The sequence below is a fragment of the Centroberyx affinis genome, unplaced genomic scaffold (genome assembly GCF_046629955.1).
Source record: "Centroberyx affinis isolate AG114_WGS23_722 - 3 ecotype Tasmania unplaced genomic scaffold, CSIRO-AGI_Caff_v1 ptg001384l_1, whole genome shotgun sequence".
Taxonomy (NCBI): Eukaryota; Metazoa; Chordata; class Actinopteri; order Beryciformes; family Berycidae; genus Centroberyx; species Centroberyx affinis.
This window is the reverse complement of record NW_027279867.1, coordinates 1-19,188: the sequence shown is the minus strand read 5'-3', so window position 1 is coordinate 19,188 and position 19,188 is coordinate 1. Positions and strand designations below refer to the sequence as shown.

Here is a 19,188-nt window from a genome sequence, read left to right as displayed (position 1 = left end):
AAGACAAGGCAAGACAAGAGAAGAGAAGGCAAGAGAAGACAAGGCCAGAGAAGACAAGAAAAACAATACAGGAGAAGAAAAATAAGACAACACAAGGCAAGACAACACAAGAAGAGAAGACAAGACGAGAAGACAAAGCAAGACAAAACAAGACAAGAAGACTGAAGAAGACCAAACGAGACAAGAGAGGACAAGCGAAGACAAGGCAAGAAACGACCAAACCAAACCACGTCATACCAGTTGGACAGTTCCAGTGTGGGAGGCCAGAGAAGAATGGCGTGTCAGGCGTTCAGTGCCGACTCCTTCACCACGCTGGCAGGAGATTCGGCCTTGCCCATCCTCATGCACCATGCCTCCGCCAGTGACTGCCTGCCCGCCTCCTCCCATGCTCACAACATACCTACAGGTAAACCCAGACACTCTGACCCTTAGCTCCTCCATTTCTGTCTTCCAGCCGCATCTTTTACCTGTAAAGATGCCCTTCAAATTAGGCAAATTCTTATTCTCTTTTCATGTGCTTTCCTTTCCCACTTTTTTCTTCAATTGACAGCTAGAAAATTAGAGTATGTTCTGCCAAAAAAAGGAGGCGTTCACTTTAGGGTGTCGTAAGGGGAGCATGGAAGTTTATTGGATATTTTGTAGTGCCTGGATGATATGGGCCATAACCCAGGTAGTGCTGTCATGAGGTTAAACCCACTCTGCAGGGAGACAGGCCTGCAATAATTACTGTAGCCTTGTGTAACCATTAAAAAAAGGAAGAAAATTGGTATTGTGTCCAATGATGAGGACAGTCCGGTGGGATTAGTTTGTATTGGTAGCAGGTAGTACTATTGATTTATAGAGGATGTCCCTCAGCTGCTGCAGATGAAATGTCCCACCCATGTAGGCAGAGAACCAGCGTAATATTGACTGATGCAGACCGATGCAGACGCTTGCCCATGCGTTCTCATGTGAACTGTACATCCTTGTAGCTCATGCCCAATTAGGCTACCAGTTGCACCTTTAGGCCCACAATTGACCCTTCCCTGCCTGGTCGGCCCACCGATCCCCATCGAGGCACAGTCGTGTTCCCAGTGCCTCAGGCAGTGGGAGGATGAACTGGATTGAAAAATCCATTTATTCAAATCCAATCTAAATTATGTAAATGTGTCTAATCAGATGGTTTGGCCCAGCTGTCTGTACTCAGTGGATAATTGCTTTGAAGATGCGTTATGTCTTTTTTTCAGGATGGAGCATTGTACAAAAAAGTTCCCTGGGGTTTCAGCGCCTGCTGATTGTCATAGTTTAGAATAGACTGAATTAGATGAGGCAGCACATTAGTCATGCCATATATTTACAAGATGTGCAATCATGTCTTTAAAGGCATTGTCAGATGTATCACCAGTTTTCTGCTCAGACTGATAAAGACAAAACAGGTGCTGCGATACCACAATATATTGGCCTTGTCGGTTATTTGTTTAAACATTGCCTATTTGTCAAGATCGGTAAGACGCGATTAAAAGGAGAGCTACAAATTGTCACTCAGTAGGCTATAATCCTGTCTAACAGTGATTATGTGAAATACTCTCTCATGTTTTCCAATGGGTCCATGAGGAGCATGGGAATGGAGGCACAAAAAAACATATTCCAAAAATAAGGCAAGACTTTTCCTCAGTTATATCATATCTTTATTAATGGCCAGATCAGGCTTACACGTTTCAGCATGAGCCTTCATCGGATCATCATCGTACACATGACACAGCCAAGTTTTATAAGGTTTGGGAAAAATTGCCTCCAGAAGAGCGTGGGCGGCGCTGTGCCAAAGCAATGTGCATCTTAACTACATCAGTAAGAAGTCGTACTCGAGGTGAACATCAAACTGGATAAAAAAGATTGAGAAATGAATAATTCTATTGCGTGTGACTAGCAGAAGACATAACCAGGACAATGTTCCACTTCATTTCAAGACACGTAGGAGAGGAGAGCATTCACAGTGGCAGCCACACTTAAGCAGCGGTCTGAAAGAGAAGTCATCCTCCGGCCCTGAGGTGCATTGTATAACAGACTGCCAGCTCGAGGTCACATCTCGCCTTATTTCTTTGAATCTATGGGCAAGAACCACTCTTGCAAGTTTTAACTTTTAACAATTAACTTGCCGCATTCACCAATTTTCTCGTATTTACATTTTTTGTTGTTGACTAATGGATTGTATCTCTGTCACTTTGAAGAAATGTTGAGTTTGAATATATAAATGACACTGTAAAGTAATGTATAATCATGTTGAGATTAACCAGTACAGTGGTTACAGCAACAGGAAAAATAGCAAGGGAGCACTGATGGCTTTTTCAAAAGAAGGTAGTGCGTAATTTATTTTACCAAATCCGCATAAAATCTCTTAAGTATCCATGTGGGTTAGTAGCCTATAAGTGCGCTCAATACAAAGACAAAACAAAAAACACTAATACTTGCCAGGTTATTTGACAAACACTCAGATGAGACAAAGGCAATTAGATTGTATTGGGGAAAATACATTATAGAGGGAGATAAATCCAGTTGATAACCTTAATGTGGGTAAGTGCAAGTGAATCTAAATTTAGGTGTTACCAAGTTGAGGTACAAGTCGCTGTCCAGGGCGACATCGCTGGACACCTGACACTGTTATGGCAGGTATAGGCCTATTCTTTCATCTGTCTGTGTAACGGATAATTCCTCCTGGCCCTCCTGTTGCAGTCATGGATCGTCTTGCTTTTTGCATCGAATTTCATGTCAAGCCATTTTTTTTTTTTTATTTCTGGGACGGTGCCCTAACGACAAATTACTATAGTCCTATAATATTCCTATAATACTCCGAGAGTGTCTGTGGTAGTGAGTTTATAGTGACCTTATCATGGTATTTTTGTCTTCTGTAGTATGACTATAATATTCCTATAGGGAATTATAGCATTGTTGGGATATTTATTTAGTGTTCATCTAAAATGTGTAGGAATAGCCTACTATAGTTGTTTATCGCAAGGGAACGCACAGTTATTTGCGTTATTTTTCCCCATTCCTTGGCTTGGGGTTGCTTTTGATTCCACTATTGAATTATATTAAATATTGTATGCTTTGGTTGACTTATTTCTAATAGTAGGACTTCAATCTCAGAGCTGGTAGACTTTTCCTTAGTCTTCCTGTCAGTTTTATGAATGAAGCTTCCCGACATATGGGCCGGACGCCTAATCTTATGGCATTATTGGGGCGTCAATTATGCAAATTCACAATTCTCATGAACGCGCGTTCATTTAGAACAGGTGGAATTCATCATGTTTACGCAGGTCACTTACGACTGTTTTCTGAAGATACGAGCGTTTGGTGAATCTGACATGGCACACTCGTACGAGTCCACCTCACGAAAAAAGTAAGAGAAATTTAAGATAAGAATACGAAAATGTTCTTGCATGAGGCCCAATGTTTTGGAGTGCTGCCATTTCCATATTCTTCATGGATTCGTTGGATGCCAGTTTGCAGTTTTTGGCAGAGGACCCAATTAGAAAGTTCTGCAAGGGGGGACATCTGTCACATGTTTTACTGTATTTGTAGAGCAGTAAAGAGCTGTATTCAGATGAGATTCTAGCTGACATTTCCCCCCAGTTCCCTAGTGTAGAGGAGAACTGTACTCCAAACAGAGTGTAACCACGTTGTTCTCCATACCATCTGGACTAGGGTTACACTGATATATTGGGCTGATATCGGCCTTTTAATAAAAATCATGATATTGGCCAGTCAGTATCGTCCACCTCTGATATGATGGAGGTTCCTCCCTGACCACAGCTAGTCAATATGTTTTTATTACTTTATTTCAGATGTGTGACAAGGGAATCATTCCAGTGTGATTCAGGAGGATTTTCCTCAGCAGCTTCAGGGTTGCCAGTCTGTAAAACCTGCAATGAAACCTGCCTCACTCTGCCTTACACACCTAAAAGAATTTCATTAGTCTGGCTTTCAATGGAGAGTTTTAGTGTCCCATGATGGTCTAAATGCTGTTTCAGAGGCGTTTCCAACCTGACAACAATAACTCTGAATACAAATTTTTGGAACTCATGAAAATCATTAAATATAGAGATATTTAATATCTGCATACATTTTTGGCAATCTGCTGATTGCCAAAAATGTTCAATTAAAAAATATAAATCTTGGTATCAGCCTTCAAAAACCCATATTGGTCGAACCCTAGTCTGGATATAAAGTTGAACTGTTTTCAGATCAGATCTAGCTGAAGAGCTGTTCTCCACTCAAACTGTAACCATATTTCTCTCCATCAGTACCGTCTGGACTGTCCCTGGTTCAGTCGTCCAAGCGCTCCCACATGCACCTCTCCACCTCCTCCCTCGGGAACGCCCTGGGCAACGCCCCCCCCAGCCTCCACTACCCCGTCACCCCCTGTCACTATAGCAACCAGCAGGCCACCTATGGCATGATGGCAGGTGAGTGGTGATGATGATGGTGGTGGTGATGATGATAATTACAATGATTATTATAGTGAAGATGTTAGCAACAATTACAATGACAAGCATGAGGATTATGATAGCAAAATATAATGATGAAGGTGGTGATGATGATGATTATGACCGTGATGATAATGATAAAGAACACAATGCTTGTACTGCTGCTGCAGATGATGATGATGATGATGATGATTCCAACAACAATGACACTGACGATCGTGTTGACAACAATCATGATGATAAAGATATTGATGACGATGATGATGTCTTGATGATGATTATAACAACAGTGATGGTCATGCTGATGATGGTGGTTATGATGATGATTACTATGATCATGATGATGAGGATGATGATGATATTGAAGATGATGATGATGACAAACACCATGATGGTAATAGCAGTGATGATTATGTTGATGATGATGCTGACATTGATTGATGGTGATAATGGTGATCTCTCTCTCTCTCTCTCTCTCTCTCTCTCTCTCTCTCTCTCTCTCTCTCTCTCTCTCTCTCTCCAGCTCAGGAGATGCTCTCTGCCAGTATTTCACAGACTCGTATCCTGCAGACCTGTAGCGTCCCTCACCCGAACATGGTGAGTGGAGCGAATACACTGCAAGGTAATGATACACACACACACACACACACACACACACACACACACACACACACACACACACACAGTCTCTGTCTCCTGGCCTGCTGTTAAACACAGTAAAACTCAGCCATAGATACTTAAGGCTTATTTCAACTTATATGTTTTCAGAACAGCAGTGTCCCCTCCCCTCTGAAATCAGATCAAGCTGATCTACTACTAGGAAGAGTGGTATATGTCCATTACATAAAACACGTGTTGTGTAGCATCTCTGATACATATCTTACAAAAGCAAGAAGCAATCGCTATATTATTCATAAACTCAATAGCTGAAACTAAAACAAGAACTTCTTATTGTCTCCCTTGTATATCATTGGTGGTACTGTATTTTCAAATCATCTGATGTTGCACTTCAGTGCCACCGACACAAGAGGGGAGTGTCGCATCGCTCACTGACCTGCTTGCCAAAACACATCTATGTGTGAATACACTATCACTAATGCTGATATTGTTAGTGATGAATAGCAAGCAATTTTAATGACATACTTTAGAGAGGGGTAAGACGGATATATGGGGCTGATATTTTTTTTAAATTAAAAATCAGATATGGTCCAGTCAGAGTCGTCCACCTCTGATATGATGGATATGATGCAGTTTGATTGATTATATTGTAGAATTATAATACTACACTGGTTGTTTATGGGAAGCCCTTAACCTGAACTGACTCTAATGTGACATTTTCATCGGATTACACACAATGCAAGAATATGTTTACTATTAGTATTAGTAGTAGTATCCTGTGTTTCAATGGAGAGTTTTAGTGTCCCATGATGGTCTAAATGCTGTTTCAGAGACTTTTCCACCCTGACAAGAATGAAATTGTAGGGGGAAACACTTAATACTTCTAACTATTGGAATTTAACATATTGAATATCAGAACAAAATATTGGCAATCAGGAGCTACAGTCCAAAAATATCTTTGAAACCTTGTATCGACCAAACCCTAGTTTCCAGGCTACAGTAGTCTTCATTAAAACTATCGCTGTGTCTTACAGGGACATGTCAGCTTGTCTTGTAGTGTAGAAACAAAGGCTCTCGAGACACATGTGGGAATACCAAGTGCCCATGCTGTTTTCAGTGCCATTTGGACAGAATCTCCCTTGTGTCTCCTACCAACTAGTACCTAATTTTCCTCTCTCGCTCTCTCTCTTTCTCTTTCTCACGCTTTCTCTCTCATTCCACCTCTTTCTCTCTCTCTCTCTCTCTCTCTCTCTCTCTCTCTCGCTCGCTCTCTCTCTCTCTCCCTCTCTCTCTCTAGGATCCTTAACTCCTTGCCTGTACAAGTTTCCTGACCATGGCCTTAGTGGTGGCTCATGCACATTAAGCCATGGTTTCTCCTCGCTGCCCTCAGCCCTCCTCTCTGATGAGGCCCCCGGGGGCCCCGGCCTGGGAGAGATGAAGACTGACCCTCACAGGAAGAGCAGCCAGGACCCGGAGCACAAACCCACCATGGACTCCCCCCAGATACGAGAGCTGGAGAAGTTTGCCAATGACTTCAAAATACGCAGAATCAAACTGGGTCAGTAATCATAAGAAGCACATTTAATTATAGGGCTCTATAAAAAAAAGAGTGCAAAGTGCTTTGCAGGGTAGATAAAAATGTGACTAATAAAGGCAATGAATAAAGAGGAAACATTAAAATGCAAAAGGGCAGTAAAAGGAGTAAAAGCAAAATACAGTTCAAATTAAAGCAGGTCTTGAGCCTGGACTGTGGTATAGAATTTGCACACACACTTACATTCAGTGTACACATAGTCCCACATTTGTAAACCCGGTACCAACATTTAGGGTAGATGCATGCAGAGTAGATTAAATACTAAATCAACAACAGTAAAAATTGTCTCATACGGGTCCTTGGGACTAAATCTGGGGCCGAATGTGTTTCTGGTCTGCGATATGCGACGTTTGAGAATCCCTGCACTATTACACCTTTGCATCAATGTGTCTGTGTGTGTATTAATGTAGTTTGTACATGTCTGCCCACTTCTCTGCCTGTGCATTCTATATATTTTCTATTCCTATTTCCTTCTCACCTGCAGGCTACACACAGACTAACGTAGGCGAGGCTCTAGCAGCGGTGCACGGCTCAGAGTTCAGCCAGACCACAATCTGCCGCTTTGAAAACCTGCAGCTGAGCTTCAAGAATGCCTGCAAACTCAAGGTCATCCTGGCTAAATGGCTGGAAGAAGCCGAGCAGGCCGGCGGTGAGTCACACAGACAACCAGTCAGTCAGATCCCATTTAGATCGGTCATCAAAATGTCATCTGAACCTGGATATCTTATCTGGATAAGGAAAAATGCATGTTAATGCAGCATGTAAATGCACAGAGCAAGCATTTTGATGGGAATGTGACTGGACCTGCCAGAAAACCTCCGGAGCCACGTGGATATGCAATCCGTGCAATGTGTTCACATTAGTGAGAAAGTATCTGCGCACAGGGTAGAAATGTCACCACCGTGGACAGATAATTTGTGCGGGTGGAAACGTCACCATCACATGTAGAAATGTTATCTTTGCAGGTAGAAACATCATTGCCGTGGGTAGAAACATCATCCTTGTGTGTACAAAACGTAATCTCCAGGGGAAGAAACGTCATCCCCATAGGTAGAAATGTCATCACCATTGGTAGAAATATCATCTCCACGAGTAGAGACGTCATCACCGTTGATAGAAACCACATCACCGTGGGTAGAAACGTCATCTCTGCTGGTAGAAATGTCATCACCGTTTGTAGAAACATCATCGCCATAGGTAGAAATATCTCCTCCGTCATCTCTGCTGGTAGAAATGTCATCTCCACCAGTAGAGATGTCATCACCATAGGTAGAAACATCATCACCATAGGTAGAAACATCATCACCATAGGTAGAAACGACCTTGCCATGGGTGGAAATGTCATCTCCACCAGAAGAAATGTTATCTCCACCCATAGAAATGTCATGTCTGCCCATAGATACGTAACCTCCATAGATACATCATCATCATGGGTTGAAACGTCATCTCCGCGGCCTTTGCTTTCTACCGGTCCACCGGTATAACATAACAAAAATGGGCGCTTCACACCCCCGGAACCGTGTCGGGTGGCAGTGCTGTCCAGGCAAAATTGGACAGTTGCTATTGAAATATGAAATATGATATATAATATATAATATATAATAGACAAAAATAATATAATGAGACTGCATATAAATACTAGGTGCAAAAGCAAGGGCATGATGGAATTGTTCATTATCCCACATTTTAATACAAAGTGTATTAGGGGGGTCTAAGAGAAGGCCAATACGCTGTCATTTGAAGAGGGTGAATATAATTATAAACACTATTTCCTCTAGTGGTTTTGAAAATCTAACAACGCTGGTTTGTACAGACAGTGGGTCTAGGAAAAGTCATGGAGGAACATATTGAAAGCTGAGTTGTCAAAAGGTCCAATAGTGAAAGGTCATTCAGATCGGTCGATACTGACAGTCAGGAAGACAAACAGTCAAACACTCAGACAATCAGTTAGACAGTCAGTAAGTCAGTCAGCCGGTCAGCCTGTCAGTCTGATGGTCAGTCAATCAGTCAGTCAATAAGTCAAGGAGGCGGCCAGACAGTCAACATGGTAAAGTAACACTATATCCTTCGGCTTTCCCTCAGCCTTGTACAATGAGAAAATGGGTATGAATGAACGCAAGAGGAAAAGAAGAACCACCATCAGGTAACAACAGTAAAGGAGCAAACATTACATACAATCATACAATACAATACAAAACAACCATACAATCATATTCATGATCAAGTTTATTAGATCTTCTTCATCATTCTCTCCTCTCCTCTCCTCTCCTCTCCTCCAGTCTGGGAGCTAAGGAGGCTCTGGAGCGTAGCTTCGTGGAGAAAAGTAAGCCATCCTCCCAGGAAATAGCCCGGATGGCCGAGGGCCTCCATCTGGAGAAGGAGGTGGTCCGGGTCTGGTTCTGCAACCGACGCCAAATGGAGAAACGGGTCAAAACCAGCCTCCACCTCAGCTCCTATTTGACCAAAGTGAGTCCAAGCTGCAGGTAGCTGGCCTACTAATATGAAGTATCAGCCAAATGTTAGTGTTGTCCACCTCCTATATGATGGAGGTTCCTCCCTGATTATTGTTATATCAGACATCTGCCCAAAGAAATCATTCCAGTGTGGTGTGGGAGGATTTTCCTCCACAGCTTCAGTCTCTAAAAACTGCAGTGAAGCCTGCCTCACTCTGTCTTAAGGAGCTGCTAACCCACCTCAAGAATGTCATTAGCATGAAAGTTTACATAGTTCATTACAGTATGTGCTGAGTAAGTTTCTTGTCCCCAGGGCCCAGTGAAACTCATTCAGAATCCATTGTACAATATACAAAATACATGAGCGTCAATGGGCAAACCAGACAGTTATTATCCATTTCTGAAAGGTATAACTCATAAAAATAGAAAGCTTTCATCAACAGCATGCTGTGTGTTTGATGCCTGCTACCACAAATGATATTTACAGAATCATGCCTGTACTTTGTTTACCATATAGACATGCTAAAGAATGTAAATCACCCAACCAAGCAATAATGTCATCATCATCAGAGTGTAGATGAGCACTAGATAGATAGATAGATAGATAGATAGATAGATAGATAGATCAGCATTGTGCCTTATAAATAATACAGAAGTTATTAAAATGTCCCATAATTCTCCAGAGAAATTGGATATTTTATTGTTGCTGAAATGCCTTGTTGTTGATGCAGACATTTACTGCGATCCTCTGCCTGTGTTTTCTTACGGTTCTATTTCTTTGTGTATTTGTGATTAGAGTGCCGATGCCAACGGCCCCATAGTGTCTTTTGGAGTGCCTGCCTTATAAAGAATGTCTTATGTTACGTTGTTGTCAAAAATATGATGGTAATATATTTGATGTGTCATGACAATCTATTTATTTGAGATGTAATATATTATGTTGAACTACTTTCTCGCGCAAAACTTTATTTATTGATTGATTCATGGTCTGAAATCAGGGATGTGTGAAACCTTTTTACATTTTTGGAGGATGGATCAGAGAATGCTGTGTCCCTACTGTCAAGTATAAGATATAGATTTAATCTTTCATATTTTGTTGATGCCGTGGTTTTGCTGCTGTTGCCTTGACAAAGTGCTGTGCAAATATAACAGCAGCCAGTCATGACTCTGACCTGGTTTGGATGACTAATATGAAATGTCTCAGTAAAGTGAAGAAACAAGCAAACTTCCCTCTGAGCCAAAATCTGGGCCTAATTTAAATATGGCCAATATACAGTATCTAGATAGATATATAGATAGATAGATTTGAACTGCCCTCATTTGTTTTCAAAACTTGACCTAATATCTCAATATGCCAAAGAGACACTGTGTACGCTACTTGCACTACTTCGGGAAGATGTCCTTTTAATTACCAGGCACTGAAATGTCAAGCAGTCCACTTCACTTCTGAGAAACCTTAATGGAAAACCTTGTTGCAGGAGGAGCCACATGTGCCATCTTTCATTTTTTACCGATGTCTTGATGTGACTCCATGAATAAATAAATAAAAAGAGACAGCCTGGTCTTGTTTGCAGTATGTACATATCACCGGCATGTCACTGGGGCATCATAAATAAGGCTATAGAAGGCACCCTGATTCAGATGCAGGCGGGTTCAACTGTGATTCATCTGTAATACTCAGACTAGAGTGCTGTCAGGGGAAATAAACGCATCAGGAGGGTCTTATCTACTGCGGCTGTAAGGATGATAGGGACAGTATGCTGAAGAGGATAGAACTAGTGTAGGGAGGAAGCCTCTTTGAGCTGGTCTTAAAGACACTGCCTAAAACTTCACATATGTTAAGAACTACATATTGCTGCTGTTGTGGACAAACTATTGTAACTTTAGTCAAATCAAAAGTTTCCAGTTATTTATGTATTGAGTGAATTTGGGCTGTAGAAAAGTGATAATGCATGGGTGTCAGTAAGAAGGTAAGGATTTTTCCCATTCCTAAAAAGTTTTCGCAGATGCATCTGAATGCTAAAACCTGATGCCTTAACAGCTTTCAATTACTAAGAAAACTGCTAACAAAAGGTGCAATATGCTAGTCTGAGTCAGTCTCTTATCCTGTTGGACTGCAACCATACTAGTAAAACACATTGGCCTCTTGTGCTTCAAGGACAAAACATGAGGAAAAGATCACCAATTGTACCTGAAGAGATTTTATTCCTTATAAAAGCCATCAACCCTTAACAGAGTCACGGTACAATGACAAAGAAGGATACATACAGGAGTATACATACATCTCTTAAAAAGGATGGAAATAACCTTCATTTCCTAACCAAAGAATTGCACTCAAACCAAGAATGTCAAAATTTGTCCCAAATTGCATAAACCATCGTTTCCAGTCACAACCACGAAAGACAGTTTTAGAAGAAACGCACTGAAGAGTCAGAATAATTTAGGATAATTCGACGAAATCCGCATTGTACCTGTCAGACACATGCAAGAGTCTCAGAGTTTCTAAACTTATTTTGGCAATGGAAATAAATATGGAAACAAAAGCCCAGAGAGAGGAAGACAAAGATTGAATCCAATAATATGAGCAGATAATCTCTGTGTCGCCCTCATGTAGCCCAAAACTGGCTAATATTGAGGAAGGATGGTAGAGATGCACCAGCTTCAGCATGGCTCTGGAGAAGAGGCAACATCACCTGGATCACAGTGTCATTTTAGCACACATCACATCGTTGCTGTAGTGTGTGTGTTTGTGTGTGTGTGTGTGAGGCAGCCTAAAACAACAAATGACAGTAACTGCACAGCAGCTGAAAGAGAAAAGCGACATCAGGACCGACGCCATCCTACCATCACTGTCAATCCCATGTCCCACATACAATACATAAACAGATAAACATCAACCAAGAAGCCAAAAAACCAAGATTACATAGCCATTCGATTACTCAGTAGCATGAAACGAACCATTCAAATCTCTTTGATATGCCAAGTCTTTAATTAGTACTAATTAGTGCTCGATTAGGTTTTCACACACACGCAAACTGTTTAGCATCACAGCAACGGCACTGGTGACTGATGCTAGCCAGTTTGCCCTCAGATCGATTCATCTCACCATGGATTCTCATGCATAATGTTAAAAACTATGAGAGTCAAGGCCTTACCCCAGCCTGAGGGCATGAATGTCAGCTAGACATTTCACACATACGTATAAGTTTTGTTAGAGTTGGATCATCTCCAGTAGCTATGGTAACGCACCTAAGGATATAAGAACACGGTAATGATTAATAACTTCCTCCTACACCCCAGGATGACAAATGCATCACATTAACGGCTCTGCACTGATAGAAATCAATGGAACACCCATGCATGAATAGGTCGCTTCAGTGGGAGAACATCTTTTAAGCGTTGGCAACCAAGATAGAAGGTAAACAGAGTGAGTTGGAATTACAGGTTCCATCTGTATTCAGAGTTTCTCACCACCCCCCTGCTCTTTTAAATTAGCATATTATTCCGATTAAAACTTCTTGAGAAATCAGTCATTTAGAGACAGATTATATGACTAATTCATGTTTGACCAAAATATCAGATGGATCGTAATAATTCCAAGGTCACATATAACCTGTAGCCCTTTCACAGACAGAGGTGGTGAACAGGAGTGTGGGTGGTTCAGCAGTCCAAGCATCTATGTTTGGTCCACCTTCAGGCTTGGGCCATTCCAACGTCATTATAAATATTATTTTCGCATAAATACATCAGATGTTCCTCTCCCAGGATCCATAAGGCAATCTGCCGCTGAATATGTGTGTGAGTGTGTATGTGTGTGTGTGAGTGTGTATGTATGTGTTAATATACATTGGTGTGTCTGCCTTTGAGCCTGTGTGTGTGTGTGTGTGTGTGTGTGTTTATTAGTCCACTCCCAGGGCTCGGAGCTGTCTCTCGATCTCGTCGTCGGAGATGGTGTCCTGTTTGGAAGAGGCGGCGCTGGGGAGACTCTTTCCTGCAGCTGGAGCTCTCACCATCTGGAAGAACACACATGAACAACAAATCCCATTAACACACACAGTTAATTCAAATTAGACACAATTATACATACACACACAGCAAGACCAGGACGTGCTGCAGGATTTGCAGCCTTGTTCGGCTGTCTACAGCCACTCCAAAGCCAAATCGAAATCCCTATTGAAACTGGATTAGTAAATTATGTTTACAAACTATATGTATTTTGGACCATTCATACGGAATAAAGGATCTCTGTGACTTCCCTCAAATTACTTCTTGTAGCCCACCTCCGCTTACATGCTCACGCTAGTCAGTCAAACAAGCAAATGCATTTGAGATTTAGCCAGCTCCAAGCTTACTACATGCTGCCATTCAAAAGATAAATGGCATCAAGTTGTGAGGTTTCAATCTCCAAAGGGCTTTCATTTATTTTATTCCTCATTTGTGTGTATGGGTTTCCATGTTGTGGTGTTGGTTGACAGTTAAATAGTTCCTGCACTACAGCTTCCATAAGGCTTTTTGTAGCCTATATTTCTGATGACAATCTGCCGTCCACCAAAACATAAGGCATAATTACTTTATGAAGATCTCATTTCATCTCTTGCTGAAAAATTGAATTTGCTGAAAAACAGAAGGGAATTCACTAAAGATTCTTTACTTTACTGGCTTGTAAAAAGTTAGAGACATGGCAGGATAATACTGGATTAAACTCACAGATTCCGCTGGCAATAATTTCAGCTACAGGGCCTCCCTAAGTAAAACTAATCCAATTTGAACAGGGCTTTAGCCTGTTACTGAGTATGAAACTGCACTTTCAAGGCAATATGGTTCCCCAATATAAGTTTCTCCCAATCTGCTATGGAGTTTATGAGTCTTGTAACTTCCATTCAGCTTTAGGGTTGATCAAATAGGATTTTATTGGTCTGCATTTCAAGATAAACACATGATGCAAAAGCATTGTTAAGTATTATCTGTTCAGCCTTTTCCTCTGCTCACCAGTACCCCACATAAACTTAAAAAAACAAGTTTGGAGCTTTTTTTATGAAACCGCCTGTTTGTTCTTTCCAGCTGTGGGCTTGTTTATGGGAGAATCTATGGGCTTTTACAGAGAATTGTGAAGGGGTAATTACCCGTGGAGCCCCCAGGGGGAGCCAGACTCCCGGCAGATGGACAGCCTGGCTGCTACACAGACAGAGCTAGAGAGATGAGCTGAGGGCTAGCCCCACCATGTGGCAGCTGGAATGCATTTTAATAGTTGAGTAAAAACCATGTGGAGCACTTATTGCTCATCTTGACTTGCCAGGGATGTGTAAGTGTGTAGAAACACCAAGGACACTTCAATGTAGATCAAACATGTGAAACCATATTCAAATATTTATTGTCCCTGCCTTCTCATACAACCAGTGCACAGTAGAGCTGCAACGATTAATCGATTAATCGATTAGTTGTCAACTATTAAATTAATCGCCAACTATTTTGATAATCGATTAATCGGTTTGAGTAATTTTTTAAGAAAAATAAGTCAAAATTCTCTGATTCCAGCTTCTTAAATGTGAATATTTTCTGGTTTCTTTACTCCTCTATGACAGTAAACTGAATATCTTTGGGTTGTGGACAAAACAAGACATTTGAGGACGTCATCTTGGGCTTTGGGAAACACTGATCGATATTTTTCACCATTTTCTGACATTTTACAGACCAAACAAATAATCGATTAATCGAGTAAATAATCAACAGATTAATCGACAATGAAAATAATCGTTAGTTGCAGCCCTAGTGCACAGTTTTACATTTTATATTTGTCTGAATGGTACTGCGCTGAGATAGAGACCTAAGAGGACTTTCATGTGTTGTGAATGCCATTAGTCCTTTTTTGAAACTCCTTACCTTTCCTGAGATCTCGATGCCGATCTCATCCAGAACCTGGTTGACAATGTCCTGAGATTCTTCCTCATCCCCGGACTCGTCAAAGATCTCATCCAGAGTGTCGTTGACTGGAGGGAGGGAGGGAGGGAGGGAGGGAGGGAGGGAGGGATGGGGAGGAAGGAGAGGTCGAGAGGTAGAGAGGTCAATCAACTACAAGTCAAACACATTGATTTTCAGTCACAGTTTGAACTTTGGAGTGAGATAGCCGTTAGCAACTTTTTGAAAAATGCCATTGTGCATTCAAATTAGTAAATGTGTGTATTTGTGTGTGATTATGTTTACACCTGAAATTGAAATGCACTGCAGTATACACTGCAATTGTATTTTTCTTCCCTCACCAAAACACAGATTGCTGTGCATGTCACTTCCTCTTGTATTATTTACTTCCTTTAAAATGGACAGTAAACGCCTCATCTCACCTCATCCACAAGTATCCTGACAATCCATTTTTGACAAGTATGTTACTATCAGAGCTCCTACCAAAGTTTACTTACGTTTCCGTAGTTGGTGTTAATACGGTGGTGGAAGTATTAATACAGACTCACTGTATTTATACTTTGCTGTTAATGTGGCAAAATGCATCTCTGACCAACTCTGGAGCTGGTTTGGGTGATGGGATCTTAATCCGATTACAATCCAGTCACCCAGGAGGCATGTTGATGCAGTTTGTAGCGTGTGTGCGTGTGCGTGTGCGTGTGCGTGTGTGTCCTTACTCATCTCCTCTGTCATGCCCATCTTCATGTTCTCCTTCTGGAAGTCCTGCATGGTCTTCAGGGTCTTCTGTGGATCCATCTTCTTATTCACTGCCTGCATCGTCTGCACACATTATTAAAAGCAGGTTAGAGCATTTCTGTGGTTGCTTAGTGTCTACACAGGCTATGAGGGTTTCCCTATACATGTCTCTTCATTATAAGCAACCACACAATATTGATTATTCTTTCTTTCATAGGATCAACTTTAGCTGAAGCCTCAGCAATCGCTACTCTTCTTGGGCTCCACAAAAACCACAGTTGGCATCACAAGACAGTACAGCATAAAAATATGACTAGACATAGATATTACAACATGATAACATTAAGAAATTGACCAGGTACGAGACACCTTGTAAAAATTGATCACCCAGATGCGAAAGGTAAATTGCGGTGGAATGTTTTCTTTGAAAATTAGAGATATGGCAGATTCGCACCGGATTAAAATCACTGACAATCTGCGCAATTATTATAAATCACTGGGCGTCCCCAGGTAATATTAGTTACGTGCAAATAAGGCTTTAGAAGATATGTCTCCATCCTTAGGAGCATTAGGATAATAGGAAGACCACCAAACACATGCTAACACACAAATTATGCATCTCCTTCCTTCCGGTGCACAGTGTGAAGTGTTGACACAAGCATGACCTACTTTCACAGCTGAGCCCAACACAACAGATAAGCTTCATTCCAGGTCTCCAATTCACTGTAGTTAACATACTGTTCCAAACTATGCTAACCCAGAGCTCCTTATATTTGGGGAGGAGAGCACTACAGGAACTGGATGGAAAAAGTGAGATTTTTCTAGGAAAAGCTGCTGCTGTGTATATGTGTGTGCATGCGTGTGCATAAGGGATCTTTATGCACCTGTTTGACATAACAGAATTAACACATGTTCTCACACACAAGCACAGCGCACCTCTTCACAGTCCATTAACCTGAAGCCTAATTATATTTGACCTGTCTATGTTTGCTAAGTCTGTACAGTACATGGCTCCTGGCAAATTACCACCCATCCTTCTCACACTTCATTAACAATGATGCCACGACACTTGGCTTTAAACATGAACAGATCTCACATTAATACATTAATCACAACACTAAAATATTGATACATGAGTAAACACTGAAACTAGTTCATGCCTTCACGTGTATGACAAACACAAGTCAAACTGTTTTATAGGCCATTAAATGGTGAACTACATTTACAGTCAGTGGATATCAAACATTTACACACCCTTTCAAATTTTCTAGTTTATATTGTCTTGAGGCTTGAAATGAAAACCCATTAAATAAAGCAAAATAATGCTTCTACTTAACTTAAGTATTAATTGAAGTTTTAGTCTTCCATTTTAATACATTGTCAGAAATTAGCAGCCTTTTGTTTGTAGCTTGATTTTGCTGGTTACTATATCCAAACAAATGTGGAAAAAGGCTGATTTAAATTATTCTCATTTCAGGCATTAAGACAGACAATAAAAACTAAAAAATTTCAAAGGATACGTAGGCTGCATCTATCAAGACATCGACTGTATGAAGGGTTGCCAAAAGTAATTGGGGGGTGGATAGCTGATCCTTTCAATAGTTGCTGAACAGTTTAAAAATATCTCCAACCAATAATAACGTTCTCAAAATTCCAGTTTCACTTTCATGTCTGTGATCATCTTGATGAGGAGAAGTAATTTGTCCCTTAATACTGGATATCTGATTTTAGAAAAAAATAATCCAATAATAGATCTATAATTAGAAATAGCCGCCTCGCAGTTGTATGCCTCCGCCAATAAACTTTGTTTTATCATTGGAAGGACAGTCTTTATTTATTGAACATATATAATTGTTGTGATTATTAGGTCAACTTAAAGGATTTTGGTGTCTGCAAAAGTAAGTGAGAGCACTTCCACCGTTTTTGTGGAATGACCCAAGATCGTTTTCTCAGCTACAGTGGTAAGCAAAACATTATGATGTCACAGTGAAGCTGACCTTTGAACTTTTGGATATTTTTGTATTTGTATTTGTATACTTTATTTGTGTGAAATGTTGTCATAATTAGCGTATGAATTCTTGAGTTATGGCCAAAAACGTTTTTTGTGAGGTCACAGTGACCTTGACCTTTGACCACCAAATTCTAATCAGTTCATCCTTGAGTCCAAGCGGACGTTTGTGCCAACTTTGAAGAAATTCCCTCAAGGCGTTCCTGAGATATCGCGTTCACGAGAATCGGACGGACGGACGTACGGACGTACAAACGGACGGACAACCCGAAAACATAATGCCTCTGGCCACGGCTGTCGCCCGCGCGGAGGCATAAAAACAGCTCATTTAGTCTTTGAAGGCAATAGTGGGGGAGAGGGTTAGGACAAAAAAATCTCCCATTTTCCCAACACTTAAAATTATATCCCTGAAGGGGAGAGACCAAATCTTTTACATTATGATGTTTAGACTCCCCACACACATCAAAGTCATTACAGTCAGAGGGGATTCGTTTGAACTCCACTGGTTTGGAGGATATGGTTTTTAACTGGTTACTGGCTATACTCTGCCCTCATTTACTCAAACATATTAAAATCTGTTGGGGAGGGAAAAGGGGCTACAGTGGCACTTTGAAGTTAGACAACAGGATTTCATAAGATTGACAACAACTTGGAGGGAGAGATATTGGAGAGATGACTCAGATTGAGACTTTGACTCCCCTCTTTGATGTCTTAATTGCTGGTGCCTTCCTTTCCTATCATAATGTGGTAACTCTAGTGAAAGCTCAAAGGTCAGAAGTGAGGGTTTAGGGCAGAGGATGGACTTAATAATGTTAAGTGTTCAGGGGGCTAACGAAGAGAGTTAAGAGGCTAAATCTTACTGGGGAATTAGGGTGAATTGCTATTGCCATCAACTCAATGACTCTTCTTTAATCAACTAAAGAGACAAAACACAACCAATTAAAATGAAAAGTGCAGCAAAACTACAGCAAACGCAAAGGGACCACAAGGCTTTGGAAATGTGATCAGACACAGAAACAAAACTGGAACACAGTAATCTGCTGTTAGAAAGAAATGAAAGACATTTATGTCCACAAACTCAACAATAATATACCTGAGGCTTCCAATTAATAACTTAGGTTAAACTTTTTTATCTTTGTGTGGGCAGCGGATTTTCAATTTTTTCTTTATCCTATGGTCAGACATAGGTGCTTGGGGTAACAGTATGAGTTTAGTATGAGACTCAAACTGGACCCACTGAACCCTATGTTACTGTTTTTTCTAACTCTACCGACCTGAGTTATTTTGTTTTAACCCAAACTCCAAACGGGCCGAGCATCTCACCTTGGCGGTGGTGGACATGGCGCCAGCCATCTTCATCTGGGAGTTCATGACCTTGGTCTGCGTGGACATGGAGGTGAC

At 41.0% G+C, this 19,188-nt stretch overlaps 2 protein-coding genes across 3 annotated transcripts; one reads left to right on the top strand and one right to left on the bottom strand.

Annotated features, from left to right (window-relative positions):
• The first annotated feature begins 273 nt into the window (after window positions 1–273).
• On the top strand, window positions 274–9,162 carry pou1f1 (POU class 1 homeobox 1). 2 transcript variants are annotated; one of them, XM_071526083.1, is made up of 7 exons: window positions 274–406; window positions 3,872–3,881; window positions 4,378–4,442; window positions 6,379–6,639; window positions 7,160–7,324; window positions 8,758–8,818; window positions 8,955–9,162. In XM_071526083.1, exons 1-7 carry the CDS (start codon window positions 274–276, stop codon window positions 9,160–9,162), a joined length of 903 nt encoding a protein of 300 aa, XP_071382184.1. The 2 variants fall into 2 exon arrangements, with proteins under 2 accessions (XP_071382184.1, XP_071382183.1); XM_071526082.1 differs by lacking the exon at window positions 3,872–3,881 and having other exon boundaries at window positions 4,281–4,442.
• Window positions 9,163–11,319: 2,157 nt separating this feature from the next.
• On the bottom strand, window positions 11,320–19,182 carry chmp2ba (charged multivesicular body protein 2Ba). Its single transcript, XM_071526075.1, has 4 exons — window positions 19,111–19,182; window positions 15,761–15,863; window positions 15,009–15,115; window positions 11,320–13,141 (listed from the first exon to the last, which is right to left on the bottom strand). Exons 1-4 carry the CDS (start codon window positions 19,177–19,179, stop codon window positions 13,028–13,030), a joined length of 393 nt encoding a protein of 130 aa, XP_071382176.1. The 5' UTR covers window positions 19,180–19,182; the 3' UTR covers window positions 11,320–13,027.
• Window positions 19,183–19,188: the final 6 nt, after the last annotated feature.

Bases quoted from the DNA above. Each gene is read 5' to 3' on its own strand.
- pou1f1 (XM_071526082.1), top strand. From the start codon at position 274: ATGGCGTGTCAGGCGTTCAGTGCCGACTCCTTCACCACGCTGGCAGGA. The intron at 4,443-6,378 runs GTGAGTGGTGAT...CTCTCTCTCTAG, and splicing joins CACCTATGGCATGATGGCAG to GATCCTTAACTCCTTGCCTG. The intron at 8,819-8,954 runs GTAACAACAGTA...CCTCTCCTCCAG, and splicing joins AAAAGAAGAACCACCATCAG to TCTGGGAGCTAAGGAGGCTC.
- chmp2ba (XM_071526075.1), bottom strand. From the start codon at position 19,179: ATGTCCACGCAGACCAAGGTCATGAACTCCCAGATGAAGATGGCTGGC. The intron at 15,116-15,760 runs GTAAGGACACAC...CCCTCCCTCCAG, and splicing joins GGGCATGACAGAGGAGATGA to TCAACGACACTCTGGATGAG. The intron at 13,142-15,008 runs GTAAGGAGTTTC...GTGTTCTTCCAG, and splicing joins GCATCGAGATCTCAGGAAAG to ATGGTGAGAGCTCCAGCTGC.